At 34.0% G+C, this 21,594-nt stretch overlaps 3 protein-coding genes and 2 long non-coding RNA genes across 9 annotated transcripts; 1 reads left to right on the plus strand and 4 right to left on the minus strand.

The window, feature by feature from the left end:
• Positions 1-310: 310 nt before the first annotated feature.
• LOC9316631 lies at positions 311-2,121 on the minus strand. Its single transcript, XR_002332864.1, has 7 exons — positions 1,967-2,121; positions 1,715-1,865; positions 1,503-1,590; positions 1,375-1,415; positions 1,108-1,272; positions 852-928; positions 311-725 (listed from the first exon to the last, which is right to left on the minus strand). It is a non-coding gene; the product is annotated as an uncharacterized LOC9316631 (long non-coding RNA).
• A 7,680-nt stretch (positions 2,122-9,801) lies between these two features.
• On the plus strand, positions 9,802-11,679 carry LOC9316632 (BTB/POZ domain-containing protein At2g24240). Its single transcript, XM_002878690.2, has one exon. It carries the CDS (start codon positions 10,145-10,147, stop codon positions 11,465-11,467), a length of 1,323 nt encoding a protein of 440 aa, XP_002878736.1. The 5' UTR covers positions 9,802-10,144; the 3' UTR covers positions 11,468-11,679.
• A 370-nt stretch (positions 11,680-12,049) lies between these two features.
• Positions 12,050-15,041, minus strand: LOC9314804 (F-box/kelch-repeat protein At2g24250). 4 transcript variants are annotated; one of them, XM_002880519.2, is made up of 4 exons: positions 14,858-15,041; positions 12,713-14,560; positions 12,577-12,626; positions 12,050-12,416 (listed from the first exon to the last, which is right to left on the minus strand). In XM_002880519.2, the coding sequence occupies exon 2, from the start codon at positions 14,534-14,536 to the stop codon at positions 13,406-13,408; it is 1,131 nt and encodes a 376-aa protein (XP_002880565.1). In that variant the 5' UTR covers positions 14,537-14,560; positions 14,858-15,041; the 3' UTR covers positions 12,050-12,416; positions 12,577-12,626; positions 12,713-13,405. The 4 variants fall into 4 exon arrangements, with proteins under 4 accessions (XP_002880565.1, XP_020884333.1, XP_020884334.1 ...); XM_021028674.1 differs by having other exon boundaries at positions 12,713-14,563; XM_021028675.1 differs by having other exon boundaries at positions 12,713-12,775; positions 12,951-15,041.
• Positions 15,042-15,145: 104 nt separating this feature from the next.
• Positions 15,146-16,917, minus strand: LOC9314805 (F-box/kelch-repeat protein At2g24250). Of its 2 annotated transcripts, none has more exons than XM_021028677.1 (2): positions 16,697-16,917; positions 15,146-16,426 (listed from the first exon to the last, which is right to left on the minus strand). In XM_021028677.1, the coding sequence occupies exon 2, from the start codon at positions 16,419-16,421 to the stop codon at positions 15,312-15,314; it is 1,110 nt and encodes a 369-aa protein (XP_020884336.1). In that variant the 5' UTR covers positions 16,422-16,426; positions 16,697-16,917; the 3' UTR covers positions 15,146-15,311. The 2 variants fall into 2 exon arrangements, with proteins under 2 accessions (XP_020884336.1, XP_020884335.1); XM_021028676.1 differs by having other exon boundaries at positions 15,146-16,441.
• A 350-nt stretch (positions 16,918-17,267) lies between these two features.
• LOC110229194 lies at positions 17,268-18,432 on the minus strand. Its single transcript, XR_002332655.1, has 2 exons — positions 17,717-18,432; positions 17,268-17,476 (listed from the first exon to the last, which is right to left on the minus strand). It is a non-coding gene; the product is annotated as an uncharacterized LOC110229194 (long non-coding RNA).
• Positions 18,433-21,594: the final 3,162 nt, after the last annotated feature.

Below are 21,594 nucleotides of genomic sequence, written 5' to 3' on the forward strand. Positions count from 1 at the left end.
ACAAACAATAATATATCTATACCACATAAAACAAACAAAAATATTATGAGCTAAATTTCATGTAATAACGTATATGTGATCAAATTCCAAACAAAAACAATTAACTTGTATATACATTAAACAAATAAAAATACACGAACCTTCTAAATATCCTATATTATTTTACAAAACGAAACAAATTTAAAAATTTGCATACTATGCAAAATACAAATTTAGTAAATAATACAATTTTTAAGTATAAAATTATTTTTTATATTAAAAAAAAAACATGAACCCGCGGTGTACCGCGGATCATATCCTAGTTTCCTTATAAAAACATAATCAAATACGTATCAAATTAATTAATTCATCGGTTTTTACATAGATATTACATATCTCTCTAGAAGAAATCAAATAAAAGATGAAACAAAAACCAAACCCGCGCTTAATGTTGATTTCACCTTCCACTCCAACAAATCAGCGCCTCTCCGAATCAGTCCAATAGTTTTGAAATATCATAAACACAAATCTCTCTCTCTCGGCAAATGAAACGTGTGTGAACAATCCACGGTGGTTACTTCTTAGATTAGGGTTACGATCACTTACGCCGCCGTCATGTATGTTTCTCTTGAACCTAACTAATATAACTCTCTTGAACTAAATGAAGAAGTGATTTTAAGTTTTGTGGTTACCGAAAATCCAAACGCACACCTCAAGTTTGTGAAAATTCTATTCAATCATACAACCTGACACAAACAGAACAATTAAAGTTTGGTTATAAGGAAAACACTGAAAACAGTGTGCCCCTATCAAAAAAAATCATATAGACCTGCCACTCCAACATAAATTTCATTGCATGCCAAAAAACTTACAGGGAATTCAGAGGAAAGCATAATGTCGATTGTAAGACTCTGTTTAAGTTAATCTTCCTCAAGTAGCTTGTAAAAATCTGCAAAGCAAAAGAAAAAAAAATGATTAGATTTTGTCATTGCAAGGAACAGAGATAATTAGAAGTAAAGATGTCCAATCCACAATTGAACCAATATGACATCGTAGCTTCCACGAACTGGAGTAAACTCTTACAATCATATAACAGAGTGCTTACTCCAAGATGAATTAGGTACATACCAATGGAGTTGATAGAGATCTACAGATGAAAGCTCGAGCAGGGAAAGGGAATCTTTAAGGGCAGTGATAACATTTTCACGACCCAATCGCCATGGCAATGCAGCAAACTTTGATGCAACTGAAATCACAGCTCCGTAAAATCTCTCTTTTCTCTCACGGATGAACCTGTTTAAAATCTCACCAAAGACAGTCAAGAAGAACATGTATGAGGAAATGAGGATCAAAGCACACTAATATACATGTTTCCAAAATACAGTGAAAAAGTACCTTCCTAAAAGAGTTTCAGAGCTTATAACACCCAGAGAAAACTATAAAAGAAGATAATGTGAGGCTTCCAATTATTTTCAAAACAAACCACTATACGAAGGAAGAGTAATCAGATTTGTCATTCTTACCTTGGAACCATAAACTTCAGCGGTATCGAAAAAATCAATACCATTGTCAAGACTGGTATCGAAAGCACCTTTAGCAGCCTTCAATTTCCTGTATACCATCACAGAAAAAAAAAAAAGAGAAAGAAGAGAAAAACTTTATTCATCTCAATACTTGTTGCTGCTTGTTGATACATGAAGTACTGCAAACACAAAGTTACAAAAGTAGATAAAACCTGGTTTAAACTGCACAGTGCTCTGTTCAAAAGCTTCTTTACCGGTGATTCCATCTTTCAGATTCTTGAAATACTCATTGTAGTCTTGCTCCGGTGGAGGATTCTCAGGATCTACCGTGAAAGGCTCACTAAACGGAACTGTACTTTTAAGCTGAAACAAAAAAACAACATACAAAGCAGCCCAAATGAGAAATTTAACATCTTGAATATATAGAAACCCCAAAAAATCGACATTGCTTGTTCTTTAAAAACCTCGAATGTCTTGTTTAGAGCACACGGGCTTGACTTCGAAAATATTATGCTAACAACGACGGCGATTTAAAGAAACGTACTAATATCAAAAAATTTGATCCGTCTAAGCTAAGACAAATTAAGGTTCCACAATGAAATCACTTACCTATGGAGAAAAAGTAGATTTTTGTTTGTGTTTAGAGATTGGAGAAATGAGCGAGTATTTATAGTGTTTTGATAGTTAGTAAGGTTTTAGGTTAGAGAATATTCAAAATCTTGATGAGCAAGAATTTGATATCTTTGAAAATCTTTAAATCGTAACAAAAAAAGAATATGCTATATAGATGCTTGATCAAATAAGGATAAAATCGTTTAGTTATGTGATATTTCCAATTCGTTTAGTTGAGATTGATATCGAATTAATATAGTTCAATTTTTTTAGGAAACAAATGTTAAATACAATAAAATCTGTAGGATTAAAATAGAAAACTATTTACTTTGTAAATATATGTTTGTTAAGTAAATATATACGATTTTTATATTTACTAAATCAATCATTTAATTTCGATTTATATAATGCTAATTTAGATTTGATTTCGATTTTATTGTTTTAGTAGTTTCCATTTGCTAGATATTCTCGGGATTATGTTTAATAGCATTTAAAATTAAATATTTGATTTCCATATATTAAATATATCTCGTAAACGAAAAATTAGGAATGTTTAGTTAGTTTATTTATTGATTTGTAAATTTGATTAAGACATATATTTTTTCAGATTTTATTTGTAAGGACTAAATGTACAATATTGAAATTGTAAAAGGATTTTTGAGGCCAAATCTTCACCAAAAATGTATATATATATATATATATCATAATTCTGAATCTCTGATGTGGCATTTGTTTTCTGATAGTAACTAGATATTTATTTATAGACTAGAATCAGAATGAAATCATCAAATCAGGGAAAAAAACAAAAGACTAGTTAAATCCGGAAAAGAAGATTCTTTGGGTTGGCATTTTACAAAATCCGGAAAATATACAGTTAAATCGGGATATCATACCATACGGATAGAAACATCGGAGACCAATTTACCTTTTTTTGGCCCTGACATCAAATTTCTAAAAGCACATTCTTGGAAAGTGCAATGTCCACCTAAGATACGCCATTTCTTGTGGCAAATCTTAACGGGTTGTGTACTGTTTACGGAAAATTTGCGGAAAAGAGGAATTGATTGTGACACGGGATGTGCTAGATGTGGCGCAACAGAGGAAACGATCAATCATACACTCTTTCAGTGCCACCCGGCACGGCAGATTTGGGCACTTTCACAGATTCCTACGATTAGCGGAAAATGAGGCACAATTGTGGCAGTCAGCTCAAATTGAGCTCCATAATGAAAATCATGGGTCTATGGACTTGGTGAATCGAACTCAAGTGAGGGATGCTTTACTTGAGTCGAATTATTCTAGATACCGTTGTTTTGTGGATGGATCATAGAAAGAAAGTGATAAGTTCTCCGGTAGAGGGTGGTTCTGTACATCGTCAAATGGAGAACCGCCAACCATGGGAGCTGCGAACCTCCGTAGAAGTCTATCTCCACTCCATGCCGAAGTCGAGGCCCTTCTCTGGGCGATGAAGTGTATGATTGGTGCAGATCATCAAGAGGTAGCATTCTTTACAGACTGTTCAGACCTGGTGAAGATGGTGTCTTCTCCAACCGAATGGCCGGCGTTTTCAGTGTATTTGGAGGAATTTCAGAGCGACAAGGAGGAGTTTTTATCTTTTTCTTTATCTTTAATTTCTCGTAGAGCTAATGTTAAAGCGGATAATCTGGCACGAAAAGTTCGTACAGAACCGCTTCATATCACATATGTAAACAACATTCCCCAGGAATGGCTCATTTGAGCTTTAATTAATTTCTGATGACAAAAAAAAACAAAAGACTAGTGGACCAAAAGAAATAAATGGATCAACATCTTCTTGAAGCACCTGGGCCTATTGAGGCCCAATAAAATAAATTCAAATTATGGGCTCTTATAAAAAATAGCATTGAAAGATGTGAGCCGTTAAATGCAAATCAGAGAAAAAAGTGAATTAAATAAAAACACAGACTTTGGGAGATGGGTAGTCGCTGCTTCACTGTTCCTTCGCATGTGACATTATGCATGTTGATGTAATTATGATTAATACTCACCGTTTCTCCATTCATACATAATCATATGCTTCTCTTCTTTTATTGGTCTCTTCTTTTACTTTTTATTTCCGGAAAATGCAGATTAATTCTACAAAGTTTAAAATAATATGCAATGTAACTATTATTCACTACCGTTAAGTTCGTAAAATTTTGATAAATAATATATTAAATTGAAGCTCTCGCGATGAAGAGTTCAACTCTATTTTCAAAATTAAAAAAAACTAATGTATGTTGACCAGAAAAACGTTTATAATATATGTATAAAGATTTTATTGCGTATTATTTTGGATTTCATAAAATTAATCTGCATTTTTTTAAGATAAAAGGTATAATTACAAAAATGAGCGAGTTAGAAAATTTTTTGTAAAAAATAAAAAAAAATTTACAGTAATATGAGAACGGTAAAAATTAAAAAGTGACCGAAAACAAATTTTCAATTCACGTAAACATTATGACATTTTGGGCTAATGTAGAGTTGAAAAGTCAATGAAAGTGTATCTAATTAGTGCAAAAGCCCAAAACCAGTATATACATGCTACTATTGGTTCTCTCTAACACAAATTTTTTTAAAAAAACTTGGCCAACAATCTTAATTTCCTCTTATTTATTTATTGTTTGTCAACTTCTTAAGTTCAGTTAATTACAAATTTACAATTGAACTAGATTTTAACCCGCGGTACACGGCGGGATGATTTAATTTTAAAGTTAGTATAAAAATATTTTGTAAATTGTATCTCCTTATAACATATTTATTTATATTATAGTTTACAATTGTTATTAAGTAACAGTATATCACGAGTCCACGAGATAATTATTAATAAACTGAGGATTTAACCCGTATTAAAGAAGTATATAAATATTGATTCAAATTCGTCCGCCATATAAATCATTTCCGAAATATAACCCGTTCCGTAATTTCTTAACCCGTCCTGTGATTTGTAATAAAAAAAAAGGATTAAATCCGTATTGAAGCGGCGGATTAATGATATTTTAATCTTTTTATTATTGTTGATTCAAAAACCCGTCCCGCCAAACCCAACCCGCCAAAAAACTCATTTATTTTATTAACGTTCTTATTTATGATATGATTCTGAATCATTGTCTAAATATTTTAATCGATGTAGAACGTTGAACACACATTTTCGTCAATTGGATAATATATGTCCGTTTTTAAAATTTCGAATCACAGTATATGCAGAAAAAAAATTGATTTTTATTTTATTTTATGTATTATATGATGATTCAAAACAGTTAAAAACAAATCAAACAAAGATGATAGGAGAATCATAATTATAAATCTTAATCAAATCTTCTAAAAATCTAAATTATTAAATATGGAATATCCGGTGTATGAGTTGGATTAAATATAACCCGACCCAACAAATTTTTTGTGAAGGAATTTTTAAAATAGGTCGGATATCCGATATACCCGAAAGCTTTTTTACCCACCCGTCACAAAAAGTGCTGCGATTATACTAGTATAGATATTGGGCAATTCTCTTGACGACCACCTAGTTGACCTTGACGATGAATGTAAATTTCCGACTAGCGTCACACTTTTTTTAAAAACAAATTGCATATTACATAGATAATAAATTGAGTTGGCATGTTGACCTATAATACCTGAAAAAGCAAAAGCAAGAGGTGTGTGTGGAGGTGGTTAAGTAGTTCTGAGATAACTTAAGTATAACTAAAGAAGAAGACGACAAGTTAACTAACTCATTAACCAAAATATGTTTCTCCATCTACTCGAATGAAAAATAAAAACAATGAAAAATGTATATAACACATGTAATTAGTTTTTTCTAATTTCTTACTTTTTTTACAAATATACTCCTATGTCACAAGTAGGAATTTTTTTTCTTTTGTCAACAGCTTTTATAATTATAAAACGGTTCAGAAATCCAAAATGTTAGTTCTAATTCTACTAAAGGAAAAAGGTGTATACCGTGTATTGACTAGTTCAACCGAAATGATAAGTTGCCAAACGCCCAAACCACCTTATTTCTTCTTGTTTTTTTGATAAAAATATTACTTCTTCTTGTAGATAATATAATTCCACCTTATTTCTTCTTGTTTTTTTTGATAAAAATATTACTTCTTCTTGTAAATAATATAATTCCACCTTATTTCTTCTTGTTTTTTTGATAAAAATATTACTTCTTCTTGTAAATAATATAATTCCACCTTATTTCTTCTTGTTTTTTTTTGATAAAAATATTACTTCTTCTTGTAATAATATAATTCATTATGAATATGTATGATCTAATATAAAAAACTTTGTCCATGGAAATATAATTAAAATAGTAGAAAACAAGAGGAGTGCCTTATTTTGTGATAGTATCACAAAAAAGGGGTGACAACAAAGAAACGAGGTATCCCAAGAAGACGAGTGCCTTGAAAGTACAAACAATTTAAGTTCAATAGGTAATAATAGGGACAACTAATATTGTTGACTATTAATTTTCCTTAATTAATTTAGTTAGAGAATTCAATTATGGTTTATATAATACTCTCAATCATGTTTTGGACCGAAACACGAAGAAGAAGCCAATGTTGGTGTGCCGTCCACGACCCGCATGACCTTCCTTGACGTTGAACTTGTACACTAATATATAAAATGATCTATGACATATACAATAATTTTTTTAGTAACAAAGAAGATCGAGGATACTTTTGCTCACAATAACTCTATCCTCTATATACAAAAATGTTAAATAATAGAATGACGTTAGCTATTTTTATTTTCCCAATTAAAATGTTAATAAAGCTATTCTATGTGTGAAACGGTATTTAAAAAAAAAAAAAATTGACCCGTATCAAATCCTGCAACTAAAAAGTATATTATTGGTAAACATGAACCATAATAAACTAACTTGTATGAATAAAATATGTTCCCAATTTAACGATACTTTGTCTTATTAGAGTGGATATTAATGTCGCCAACGTATGCCAATTCTTTAGCCTTATGGTGTGCAATAAATCACTTTGGTCCTTTCTTATCTCGATGAACATAAATTGCATATATTATCTTCTCATTTACTCGTTCTCACGAAAAACATTTTTATCTTTTTTAAAGGCATATACTAATCGTCTCATATTTTTCTAATTATATAAATTAACGTGGACGTACTAACTATAACTAATAAGATTTTTTTGTTTGTTTGTAATTTTTCCTATTATAAAATTTAGAATCCTAATATATTTTTGTAACTTGATAAGGACAACACATAAATTATTAAACCTTGACATACAACAAGTCACAAATGATATTGGTTAATTATTTTTCTATTGTTTTGAATTGTTCCATAAACACGAACAATTGTCTAAAAATCGATGAAATATTTGGGAAAGTTTGAATTCTTTCGTAATTTACACACACATGGCTAAATAAAATCTTTTTTTACATTAAAAAACATGGAATTATAACATTCACTTGTTAACTCACTCTAACAGTTCATATTAATTAGCGTCGAAATCTCAAATTTCCTACTATAAATTCATAATCCTAATATTTTTTTGTGATTAATTCCATGAAGACCACACATCCCCTATATATTAATTGAGAAACATTTTAAAAAAATAACCTTACTTTCACATGTGATTAACGAAAATGTCATGCTGACGTGTCATGTTTACAGAGCTTCTCAACCCATTTAATTAATTGTCCATCCTTTACTAAAATATTTACTTCAATTTGCCATTAGTATTACAAACACTTATTTTACTCATTAATTAATCCAAAATTTAATTTAAAAAATGCTCTTAACGTAGAAAGACACTTAACATGTTCTTATTTCAATCAATTAATTAAAATAAATTACATTTAACATATGCAATTAAGAGTTACTAATCTTCACAAGATGAAACACCTAACACTTTGTGTATCAATTAACTTTATAACTATACATGTTTTTATTATATATACGTTACAATTATCTCTTATCTTATAGAATCCATTATGACTTTCAGTTCATATATAATCAAAGGCATTCCGTTTAACATAAAATAATTGTCAATGCATATTCCACTATATCATACGAAATTAATGTTTTAATCTTATTTAATGTTACAAATTTTTCCAATAATAACTTTTTAATAATCTTTATCTTTATATATGAATCAAAATTTTGTGTAAAAATATACATGTTATACCACAATCTACTACTCTTTCCGCCCACCCAAAATTTGAAATCTATATCATATACATGAAATTAAATATGAATTATCATTAAGATCCTTTAAACCAATTGTAGATGTAAAATCTTAATTAAGTTTTGTAGTTTTTCATATTCCTACATTTATGGAAAATCTAAACAAAGTTACTAACTGAAAAAAATTTAATGGTACAATAAGAAATTTCTATAGGCGATAATCCAAGAAGTATAATCTCGACATATGTGCACATTTATTAGAATTTTTATGAGTATATCCAATAAGAATATCCTCATTAATTTAACAACCAAAATATATTTAAAAAGATGAATATTGAATATCTATTTTAAATTTGTAATCGATTTAAAAAGATGAAATCCACTATATATTTAAAATATGGAATCTAACAATATTTGATAATTGATCGGTAATTTAAATTCTTCCACCGATTATGGTATTTGCTAATTATAACTAAGTTAATAACCGAATTTGTAATTACCTCAAAACGTGTATATGGACTTATATAATTTTACCATGTTCTATTATATAAATTTTACCTCACAAAAACATATTGAGATATATAAATTGACTTATCCAAAAAAAATCCTAACAAAAGATACATAACCATTAAAAAAATTTAATTTAGAAATATACATGTAAAAGAATAAATTTTGAATACTTAATATGAAATATCGATTGTAATGAAGCATTTTATGATTGAGGTCACGAAACGTAAAATATATAAATTTAATTATTAAAAACATAAAAGACATATTTTCCATAAATAATAATATTTCATCAATACTTTATCCACCGCATAAAATGTTTTTCCCACGCTTAAGTATTTTACGGGTGAAAAGACATATTCTTATACAAAATATTTACAAATTTAAATAGAACAATTTATTTTTTAACTTTATGTTCTGTTTTATACAAACGGTTCTTGGATTTCAAATAATAATTTTACCTAAAATAATTTTATTTGATTCGTTTCATCCCGCACATAGTGCGGGTTTTTATCTAGTAAATATTTAAAACCTAATACAATAAGCCACAAAATGATTGTTTTATTCAGTTTTTTCTTTTTTCCTTGTAACGACAATTGTAAATTGTTTATTAAGTTATCTGATAGTGAATTGTTCCACTAACTCGATAAAATATCCGAGAAAGTCTCTTCTTATCAATTATATCAAAGCTCTATTTTAAAGTCAATAAATCAAAGATAAGGACATCACACTTGAGATATTACCCAAAAAAATACAAAACTATTGTTTTATTTTATTTTTCCTATCTCCCCAAATTCAACTTGACGTGTGTACAAAATAAAGTGAATTAAATATATGTTTAAAAAAAAAAACCAATGAGGTGTGATCATCTGAGAATGTTCTCCTGATTTAGCAATCTACTATACTAAATATCAACCGTTAGATCAAAAAAACAATACCTTAAAAACACTAACATCCAACGGTTCTTTCTTATGTATAAATGTTGTGTGTAAACGGAATGAAAAAAAAAAAGAAGCAGAGAGAGAACTCATTGAAGACAGAGTCAATTCAATTTCTGAAAAAAAAAGTTCAAATTTTTCTAATAAATTTTGATTTCCCATTAGTCAGAAACATCTTCTTTCTCGTGACCGGAGCTCAATTTCTTCAAATTTTATCGAAAAATCGAAGCTTTCGTTTTCGTCTTCCTTCTTGAGTATCTCTGTGAATCTTTCATAGCTTCTTGTCTTGTTATAAACAGAAAGATTCTTCATAGCTAATAACTTCTTGATTCCTTTTTGTAACTTTCCGGGAAAAAAAACAGAGACTTTCCTGGAAAATTTTCATTCCACCTAATTTTTCATTGATGGGTATGTCAAAAGATAGGATCAAATTCAACGTTGGTGGAAGAATTTTCGAAACGACAGCGACGACGTTAGCAAACGCGGGTCGTGATTCTTTCTTCGGAGCATTGTTCGACGACGAATGGAATCTTTCACCACAAGATTCCATTCGTTTCGTAGACAGAAACTCAGATTGCTTCGCTGTTCTTCTTGATCTTCTCCGTACCGGAGACCTTAACGTTCCTGCAAACATACCAGAGCGTCTCCTTCATAGAGAAGCTTCTTTCTACGGTTTACTTGACCATGTACGGACCGCCAAATGGGGTCCGTTTGATGGTAACCGACTTCGTCTCTCGGATTCCGTTAAAGGAATTGCTCCGGGAGACGGAACTGCCATCAGGGCGGGTCCTGATGGCGGTTGTTGCGTTGCGCATGGGAGTGTTGTCCATGTGTTTGATTGGATGTTGGAAGAACACTCTCCGATCAACCTCGATTATCAGAGAGTTAACGATGTTGGCTGGATTGATTCAGACAACATCGTACTCTCTGCTTGTGAGAGATTAGGAAGAGGAGAAGGAGGCATGGGACTGTTTAGTTCATCCTCCGGTGATCTTCGGTATAAGTTTCAGGTCTGTCATGAGAATCAGGTGAAGAGTTATACAGCTGGAGCTTTGAGTTTTTCGCCGGATTATGAGATTTTCGCTAGCTGCAAAGGTCGGAGTAATGAGTACGGAATCGGAGTTTGGGATCAGATAACTGGAAAACAAACAGATTTCTTCTACGAGAGTCCAGGTTGGTCACTTGGTGATGCTGATAAGCTTCAATGGTTGAATGGTAAGAATTGTCTTCTTGTAGCTACATTGTTTCCAAGAAAGGATAACTGTTACATTAGCTTGTTGGATTTTCGGGACAAGAACATGGTTTGGTCTTGGTCGGATATCGGGTCTCCTATGGCTATAGACGAGAAGAGAGTGAGAGATGCTATAGCTATGGAAGATAGCAATTCGATTTGCGTGGTGAATGAGTTTGAGGATTTGGGGTTTATTGATCTGAGAATGTATGGAGGAAGCGTTAGGTGGAGTTCGAGAAGTAAATTGATGAAGAGTAAGATGCCTGACGAGCCTTGTTACCCGAAACTGGCTTTGCACGAAGGCCAGCTTTTCTCATCGATGAATGATTCTATCTCTGTGTTTTGTGGACCAGACTGGGTCTTAACTTCTAGGCTAAGAAGAAGCTATGGTGGCTCAATCTGTGATTTCTCCATTGGTGGCGATCGCCTTTTTGCATTGCATAGCGAAGAGAATGTGTTTGATGTCTGGGAGACTCCGCCTTGTCCGATCATCTGATTCACTTCCTCAATACTCTGGTCTGCTATTGTTAATGTTTGCTTGTTTTATTTGTGTTTAGACTTTAGAGTCCTTAGAAAACTACAGAGATAAAAATAGCAATAGACAAAGACAACTATAGCAATAGACTGATCTTAGTTTTGTTCTATATATACAAAGAAAGTGTTGTGACCTGTTATCGATTTTATACGGTTTTATGCCTCTTATACCGATCAACTATAGCCAAGTCTTCACTCGATTCAGAGTTCATAGTTTCAGCTATGTTTTATTTTATACTCTTTGGACTTAATAAAGCCTTTTAGCTGTTTCCATGGTTGTCCAAAATCTCAACCTCAGTTTCTTTAAGGTTTTTTTGAGGATTCGTTACCTTAATTAGGACATGTGAGTGGTTGCAACTGCTACTGTCTTTTTGGGGCAGTGAAAGTTTATATCTTCATTTCACCTTCCCTTAAAGATGTCTTCAAGAATTTTAGCTTTTAGTTTTTGGAAGGAATTTTCTTTTCTCTTTTACACTCTGGGAAAGTTTGTGGCGTAACAGTATGTGAGCTACCACAGTGGATAAGCTCTGATCTTCACAGAATCTAGTTCACTTCTTTTCATCACTTTGCAAAAATCAAGTCTCTACCCTCTCTGTTCTACTTCCATTTTTAGAAGCTATAATGCTATATTATCATTCAAGATGACATCGGTATAATATGTTAAAAAGATGGTAACACTTACCTAAACGTCCAGAACATCAAAGACTCCTTCCAAGGCAAATATCAATGAGCTAGAGCAATCATGCATTGAATCAGGCATTGCTTTATTGAGGAAGTCTTCGGGAGCTACCCGGTCAAAAGCAATGTAGTTTTCCACTTTTCCTCTTTGTTATATACATAACATTTAGTCCATATCATCGCCATCAAGCGCCAGTTCCATCCATGTATCAAGATTTGTATACTGCACAACGCTGCGCAAAATGAAAGATCAGTGACCAAGAAAAGAGTTTCTGTATTGTGGCTTGATGTTTCAAGTTTTGGACAGCGTCAAATTGTACATTTCTTCAATTCTCTTGCATAGCATCATGCAATAGCTCGATAGAGAACCTAAAATTTTGAAGCAGCTATTACCAATTAGGGTAGTCACAACGAACAGTTCCATTAAGCTCTGCTCCACTCCTCTGCAATAAGAAAGTGCAACAAGATCATGATGATGAAATAAAGTTCGAAGAACTCAAAACTCAGATTTAACTTTCAACATTAATACCAGCATGATAAGCTGAAGATTCTACTTCTCTTTCTTGATTCTTCTTATTCCTTGAAAGATTCCCTGCATCAGAAACAACCCACTCATAAACCTCTAATAGGCTAATAGCTAGTTAGTTTGCTTTCCATGTTCCTACAACAACCTGTTTAGCTTAATGTGACAGAATTGTCACTTTCTTTCTTTAAAGCTTCCCTAAATCACAGAAAAAGCTCAGATTTGATACAGAACTCAAACATACCAACTTCGTCAAGACTCAAGATCTTCACTAGTCCAAGGACACAAACTAAAGACGAAGTGTTACTGTTTTCTACTTTCGGACCAGTTTAAACATGAAGATGCCTACTGATTTACACCCATGGACTACGCAACGCAGGTAGCCATAGTCACTCAACAAAAGCAATCATACAACGATCAAAAAGCTCTGAACAGAATAAAAACTAGAATAGAAGCTGTATGAGGGATATTGCTGCTATGCCTGCAACAAGTTTGATAGGAACATAGCTGATTACCAACAAAGTAAGAATCCTCAACAAATCTCCCAAGGGTAGATACAGTAAGGCCATTGCACATCAACTACAGATCATGTATAGTTCGAGTTTTTTATATACACAAAATCTAGACTTAAAATCAAAGGAAAATATAGTCTTTGATCTAATAAAAACATAATTACAGTCTAAAGCGAGAATCTACGTCCTAGCATTCAACCTTGAAAGCAAGGACCGGAAAAGATTTGTTGAGGATCACCACACGGTCCTCCATTGAGGATCTCCAACAATCGAGATTGTCTTCTGCATTTCCTGTATATACTCCATATTTATAGGGGAATGTTACATTGCCTGACCCATTGGTGAACAAAATCGAGTTCCCACCCAAACCATGAGGAAGCTCCTGAGCCGAGCAAGAGATATTTCCCAAGTGCCCACCGACAAACAATACACGGTCACCCAAATCGCTGACCTCAACCCATTGACCAGCCTCCTCATCTAGCCTACTGACTCTACATGTTAATTTACCAACAGTTGGGAAGATTACTTCGACCAGGAAAAGTTCATCATTACCAAATGGAACCAGATAGTGTACTGGCGTCCGAGGTGAGGGCAACAGGAAAGTCACCTCCAGTGAATAAGGATCGATAACAACAGTTTCTCCGGAATGAAAAGTTGCATAAAATCTGCCTCTAAAAGTGATTAAATGCAAGCACGCAAAAAATAGGACGTTCTCAAGCCGCTTCCACCCCATTTCAGCACTTGTTAACACCAACAGAAAACTAGAGTAGTTGAGAAGCACAACGAACTCTCCTCCTTCTTTGTTTAGCGGAAGAAAAGCCACACCTTTGTAATCATCAGGATTGCAACCAATCATTCTGTACTGATAGCCCAGATGGAGGATATTGTAGTCGAGCATGTTCATCAAGGTTGGATCAGATCCTGGGAGTTTCACTTTCACTGAACATTGAAGGGGAGATGGAAGCTCCATATGATCATTTGATTTATCTCGGCCTATTCCTCCCATAAAATACTCAGCAACATCAGCATCAGGAGTTGAGGCTCTAAAGAGAAACAAAGGGATCTTCTCGAGGGTGAACAAGTCTTTGCTTTTGCGACGGAAATGAGTGAACATGGGAAGAGAGTAACTTGGGCGTAATAGGCAAGAAGGAAATGGAAATGTGGATCGCCATGAGCGGCAAACAGACCGAGCATGAACAACATTGAAACAGTTGTCAAGTTTATCGATGATAATGTGCAGTAGCTCTTCAGGGAGAAGAGACCATTCTGGCATTATCGATGATGTTGATGTCTTCTTCTTCGTTTCGGATTCTGCCATGTTTGCTGCTGAAGAAGACAGAAACTGCTGCAATTTCGAAAAATTAGAGCTTTTTTAAGGGTTTGGGAACAGAGAAGATGAATTGATTCAAAACTCTTCTTTGTTCACTATTGGAGAAGAAAACAAATAATTATTAGCTCCAAAGATCATAACTATCATAACGGCAACATTGATGAAATAACCCATAGATTGGTAACCCCATCAATGAAACTCCCTAGGCTAACTATAGTTGACTGGCGAGTATGTTCTCTCTTATGCCGTGCTCGGTTTCTTGAGTGCTGCAGATAATCTTATATGCTTATGAGTTATGACTATGCGTACCTCCCTGCATCGACTTCTTCTCTTTTGGCATCTTCGTCGCTTGCCTTCTCTGCTTTGTTTGGCTATCTCATTGTTAAAACCCCGCTGAATGCTTCAGTTATCAACTCCATTGTGATAATAACCGGTGTTATGGCTATAATAGCACTGGATTCAAGCTCTGATCGGTACAGTTATATAAGCAACAGCCAATACTTTGCAGGTTCCTTTTGGGACATAATGGGATCTGCGAGTTATATAATTGCCTGCAACAAGTTTGATAGGAACATAGCTGATTACCAACAAAGTAAGAATCCTCAACAAATATCCCAAGGCTAACTGTAGTAGACCATTCTTGTACAGATCATCTATAGGTCGAGTTTTCAAATACACAAAATCTAGACTTAAAATCATAAGAAAAAATAGTCTTTGATCTAATAAAAACAGAATAACAGTCTCAAGTGAGAATTTTTGCGGCCTAGCGTTCAACCTGGAAAGCAAGGACCGGAAAATATTTGTTGAGGATCATCACACGATTCTCCATTGAGGATCTCCAACAATTGATATCATCTTCTGCATTTCCTGTATTATGTACTCCATATTTATAGGGGAAAGTTACATTGCGTGGCCCAAGGGTGAACAAAATCGAGTTCCCAGTCAAACCACAACCCTGAGGAAGCTCCTTAGCGGAGCAGCAGAAATTTCCCCGGTGTCCACCAATAAACAAAACACGGTCTCCCAAATCGCTGACTTCGACCCATTTACCAGCCTCCTCATCTAGCCTACTCACTCTACATGTTGGGAAGTCTGTTTTAACCAGGAAAAGCTCATCATTTCCAGAAGGAATGAAAAAGTTGGATTCGTTATGAGGTGTTAGGGGAGTCGCTTCCAGCGAAGAAGGATCGATAACGAACTTGTCCCCATTAAAGAAAGATGCATAAAATCTGCCTCTAAAAGTGAATAACTCCCTACATGCAGCAGTTGAGAGTTCCTTAAGCTCCCTCCATCTCATTTCAGCACTTCTTAACACCAACCAAACATTAGTGTAGTTGAGGAGGAGCACAACAAATTCTCCTCCTTCCTTGTTTAGCGGAAGAAAAGACACACCTCCGCAATCTTTAGGAATGCAACCGATCATTCTGTACTGATGGCCTAAAGAGAGAATCTGACAGTCGAGTATGTTCATCAAGGTTGGCTCAGTTCCTGGAATCTTGACTTTCACTGAGCACTGAAGAGGAGATGGAAGCTCGAGATGATCATCTGACTCATCTCGGCCTATCCCACCCATAAAATACTCAGCAGCATCACCATCAGGAGCTCGGACTCTAAAGAGGAACAAAGGGACCTTCTCTAGGGTGCACAATTCTTTGCTTTCTAAAGGGTACTTGACAAATGAGGGAAGAGAGTAACGTGGGCGTAATAGGGAAGAAGGAAATGGAAATGCGGATCGCCACGAGGTGCAAACAGAGCGAGCGTGAACAACATCGAAACAGTTGTCCAGCTTCTTGGAGATAAGGTTCAGAAGCTCTTCAGGGAACTGAGACCAGTCTGGGTACAAAGATGATATCTTCTTCTTTTTCGTTGCCATGTTTGCTGCAATTTCGAAATCTGAAAGAAAATTAGAAAAAATTTCCAACTTTTTTTTTAGGGTTTACGAAAATTGTGTTAGTAACAAAGAAGATTTCATAATCCGTATGAATTTTTCAGCACAATCACATTTCATTATTGGAAAAATAAATAAACCCAACACCAAAAACATCAACGATTCGCTTGGTCGTATAGTCGTAGAGAAAAAGTTTGGAGCGATTCTGATTTTGCTTAGATAAAATTGAGTTTACAGAGAAAGAATGGCTTCCGCTATACCTGCTTTGTTGAACAAAAAGCACTGTCAATTGTGAAGTTTGGCTGAGTGGACTGTGGAAGACGACGGTCTAAAGGTGAAGGAAGGTCGGCAAAAGAGAAGAGGACATTGAAAGCTTCTGTTTGATAGAGAGACTTCGGATGAATTAAGAAGTAGAGGGAATCGAGAAATAACCAAACGAATTGGACCGGTTCAAATCAAATGAAGCCGGTTCCACCAATTTTTGATAACCGTAACAAAAAAAAACGAAATTGAGCACCTCATGCACCATTTAATCAGTACTAGGGTTTTGCTAAAGTTTCATTGCCAGAGCAAAGCAAAAAAAAGCTTTTGCCTTTGAATATATTTTTATGAGTTTGGTATGATTCGACACTTGGAGCTCAAGTCGCTGGAGTTGTTTTGCCATCTCCAAAGATTATCATAAGCTTTGGCAGAGAAGACAGGTGAGGAGACTTTGCTGGGTTTTCGCCTTTTTCTTTGATTTGTATGATTTATCAGGTTTTTTAAAGAAATTTTAGTGGAAAACTAATTTCCGAATCTTCAAAAACAAATTTTAAGATCTTACCAAAAAAATAAGAAAATAAGAAAAACATTTGTTTTGTTAATAATTTACAGGCATGCCATTGAATGAGTATACATATGATTTGCAGATTCTTCTTAAAACTCATGATAGATATATAGCCTTAAAAAAGGTATTACAAGTTCTTTCCTTTTTGATATTTGATCATCTCGTGGAGTTGTTTATTTTGTTCTTCAACCAACAAGTACAATTCTCTCTGCATCTGCGGAAAATAAAACATGCATATTCGATATAATTAGCAAAATAAAAATAAAAATGAGAGACTTTTTTTTAGTCTATCTATCAAATCATTATCACCAACATGCTCTCTTTATTCTTAAAGGCATTACATCTGATAACAAGTACCAAGAATTTGGTATAGCCATATAAATTAATAAATATATATATGGTTGCAAGAGATCTTAGTATTTGTAAATATATATGCCGAGGATGAAAGACAAACCTCTAATTGCTCTTGGAGATGTTTTCCTACTTCATCATGCAGTCTCATCAAGTCCTTGATTGTTGAATCCTTCTGATGAATATCATCTTCTTTGAATCTTGTTTCTGCATAATCATTAAAAAAAAAAAAAAAAAGAAGTTGAAGAATATTTATTGCTTAGTTTTGGGGGATCAATGAGTCAATGAGAGAGTTAACAATAAGATCTATGACTTTACCTTGTCTGGAATCTTGAACATGCTTCAGTGATCGATATTTCTGATTTGGATGAATACAAAAGGAGATTAGGTAAGAATGAATCATATATAATCTGAAATGGAAAAATGATGTGGTACTTACCTGAAGATGACTCTTGACATGGTAGATCGTCAATTCACGTGTTCTCATGAGATTTAAGATCCCCTTTGGTGTCGCTTCTACGAGTTCAAGAATAAATTGGGAAATAAAAGTTAAATTATGATTTATTCATTAACGAAATTAATCACACACGTATACGTATAGGGATATATGCATGATGAAGAGGTCATACTCATGTGGCCACCTAGGTGATTCACACACTCTACAAACTTGTTTTGAAGATCGATTGTCCACTTGATTCTTGTTTTGATGGAAGTTGAGCTTGTTAACTCAGAGGCGGATTCGAAACCCGAAAAGCTCCCTGATGGCTGTTCCTTCTGAGACCATGAACCTTGATTATTATTTATTTATTTTTACTCATTCTCTATATGCTGTCAATGCATACAAACTAATTAGTACATTCTCTACCATAAATTCATTTAACAAATATTAACCTACTTAACTTAGGCCCGGCGTGAAGGAATTATATATGGGTCGAAGATCCAAAACGTCTTTAAAACAAGTGTAATTCGAGTATTAGACAAGATATATTCAAGATCCTTAAACTATAAATGAGCACTATGATAACTTTTGAGTATATTTCTATTTATCTTGTGGTCGAAACAAGGAAAGAGATCAACGAAGAAAATTATTTACCTCTGAAAATTGTGTTTCCACACTGTCCAAAGATTGCTTTGAAAGCGAAGTGGTCCGTTTTGTATCGGTTGAAAAAAGTTCGGAGATATCGTAGCATTTGCAGCAATGAATAAAGTGTTTACTACAGCTCTCATTCGAAGAATCATTTTCGGATGTTTGTCCTCTTCCAAACTTCATTCGATCGGTATCTACTTTTTTGTTTACGGTGAAACTCTTTTGGGATCCAAGACGTGTTATCGGCATTAAGATTTGACTTTTTATTTAACGATTAAATACGCTGCATGTTGAAGGGAAACAATCTTCAGATGAAGTAAAATATAATGAGCTTCACCGCGAAATTATAAACGAGTTTTAATAATTGAGAGGACATAATATAAGTTAATGATTTGATTGAATGACGACATTGTGACACTATAATGGTGAAACTTCCATAACGACATTGTGCCACTTTTTTCCATGCATGTCAGTCACCTCCTCATAAATTACAAAAAAAAAAAAGAACGAAGATATTCGAAAATTTCGATTTGATTTTCAAGTCGCTCTCTATAACTTCTAGGGCCACAAGCTCACTTAATTTTCGAGCCTGTTATAGAAAAAGAATTTGTTGATTTTTTTAGAAACAAGTTAAAAGGGTGGAAAATGGAAGATTTTGGGATTTGAACCCATGATATTTTTAGAGTTATATCGCTTTCGCTTTGCTTCTACCACCACAACCAATGAATTTTTTGATAAATGAGGCTGACTAACGACTATATATTTTGGAGGCCACAAGCAGATGCTTCACATGCTTGTGGCTAGGGCCGGCTCTGCTCTCACATACCGGAAGAGACGCATGTGATCGAGGATTTTGAGTTATCTGCCGTTGACGGCCCATTCTCGGACGTCCTTTGAAAGGCTTCTAGTGTTATCTTTCTTTCGCAATTCGGCTCCTTCTCCTTGCAGTTCTCTTCTTCTCCAACAAAAATCCGGGGAGAGCAATCAAAATCGTCATCGCTTCATCTAACTCTTTTAGCTTCATCGCTTTTGTTGAGAGGATGGACCGAATTCTAGTTATGGTTTATGCTTCCATGTTTTTACTTTTTTGCCATGGGACCATTTGTGTAGGTCTATAATCATCGTCGATTGTAAACCTAAAACGTTTTCATTTTTATGAAATATTTACATTTTTAGCAGAAAAAAAAAAGATATTCGAAAATTAAAGAATCTTCTAACATTACATAAACACAACTTAATTTTCAATTAAATAATGTAACATAAGAAGCCCAATTGCTTAAGTTTATATATTAGAGGATATGGATTGAACAAAAGTAAATGAATTTAGGCTTTAACCAGACCAGCCCAAGACACAGCCCAGCTAGTTGTAACCTAAACATATTTGATGCGAAAAAAAAAAAAAACATTTGACAACAAAATTCTCAAAAATACTCCGACCCATCAGGCCCACTAGAACTTCTCAACCAGCACAAAAAAGGAAATCGAATGAACCATTCAATTGGGACATTAAGACCATTCCCAATGGGGGGATTCTACGATGAGTAAAGTTCCGAAGCAAGTGTAGTAGCACATGTGTAAGTTTTATTTGTAATAAGTATCGGAAGCATGTGTAGTAGCACATGCCTAGGTTTTATTTCTTTAGTTAGTGAGGTTTATTTATTATACGTGGTATAATTATGCGATCCTCGGTTATACGTTAAGTCGTATGATCGGGTTACTATTAATCTTGCTTGTGTTGATGCTTGAATAATGATTGCTTGGTAATACAATGTGGTTAGGATAGCCAATAGTGTAACTGTTACTCTGTCCGTTTTTCTGTATAACCGTTATGCTGCTGGTAAGTCAGTAAGACTGTTATACGAGGGCAGTTATACTATTGTATAACAGTCATAAGACAAAAATTTTGACCCCCAAAAAACCCGCCCCGCAAAATCCGTGGGAGAAAAATACTAGACCCGCATCCGCCCTGCTTAATTTTGCGGGAGCCGCGGGTAACCCGCAGGCTTTTAAAAACTTACTTTTTAAATATTTATAAATTATATTTAAAACAAAAATATAATTAATAATAATTTTAAATATAAATACACATATTTTAAAAAAAAATTTAATTTTTTTTAATTATTTTAGATATATTACGAATTATTTTAATATTTTACAACTATATATTAGATAAATTTATATATAATTATATTTTTTTTTTGAAAAGCCCGCGGGACCCGCGGGTTTACCCGTAAAAACCCGCAATTTATAAAACCAACCCGTATCCGCCCCGCTTTTTTGCATTTTGAAATTTTTAGACCCGCACCCGCCCCGCAGCGGGACGGTCGAGGCGGAGCCCGCGGGCTTTGCTTCAAATTGACAGGCCTAGTCACAATGAACATTTCCATTAAATTTCGTTCTACTTCTCTGCAATAAGAAAGTGCAATAGGATCAGGATCAACATTAGGAGTGAACTGAAGTAAAAGAACGAGCATGATCTGCTGAAGACTCTGCTTCTCTCTCTTGATTCTTCTTATCCCTTGAAAGATTCACTGCTTCAGAAACAACCACCATAAACCTATAATAGCACTTTCCATGTTCCTACAACAACCTGTTTTGTTTATTGCGACAGAATTTTAACTTTATCCATATTGTCTTGATCATCACTTTCTTTATAGAAAGCTTCCCTGAATCACTGAAAAAGCTACATAGTCAAACAAGTACCAACTTTGTCAAGATCTTCCCTATTTTTACCCATGGACTACACTATGTAGGTCCTACTATTTTATACTACTGCCATAGTCACTCAACAAGAAGAATCTACGACTATCAAAAGGCTCTGAACGGAATTAAATAAGCGAGGATAGATCAGCTGGTTGAGGGTATGGCATAGTGGACGACATTGCTGGCTTGCT

The sequence above is a fragment of the Arabidopsis lyrata genome (genome assembly GCF_000004255.2).
Source record: "Arabidopsis lyrata subsp. lyrata unplaced genomic scaffold ARALYscaffold_4, whole genome shotgun sequence".
NCBI lineage: Eukaryota > Viridiplantae > Streptophyta > Magnoliopsida > Brassicales > Brassicaceae > Arabidopsis > Arabidopsis lyrata.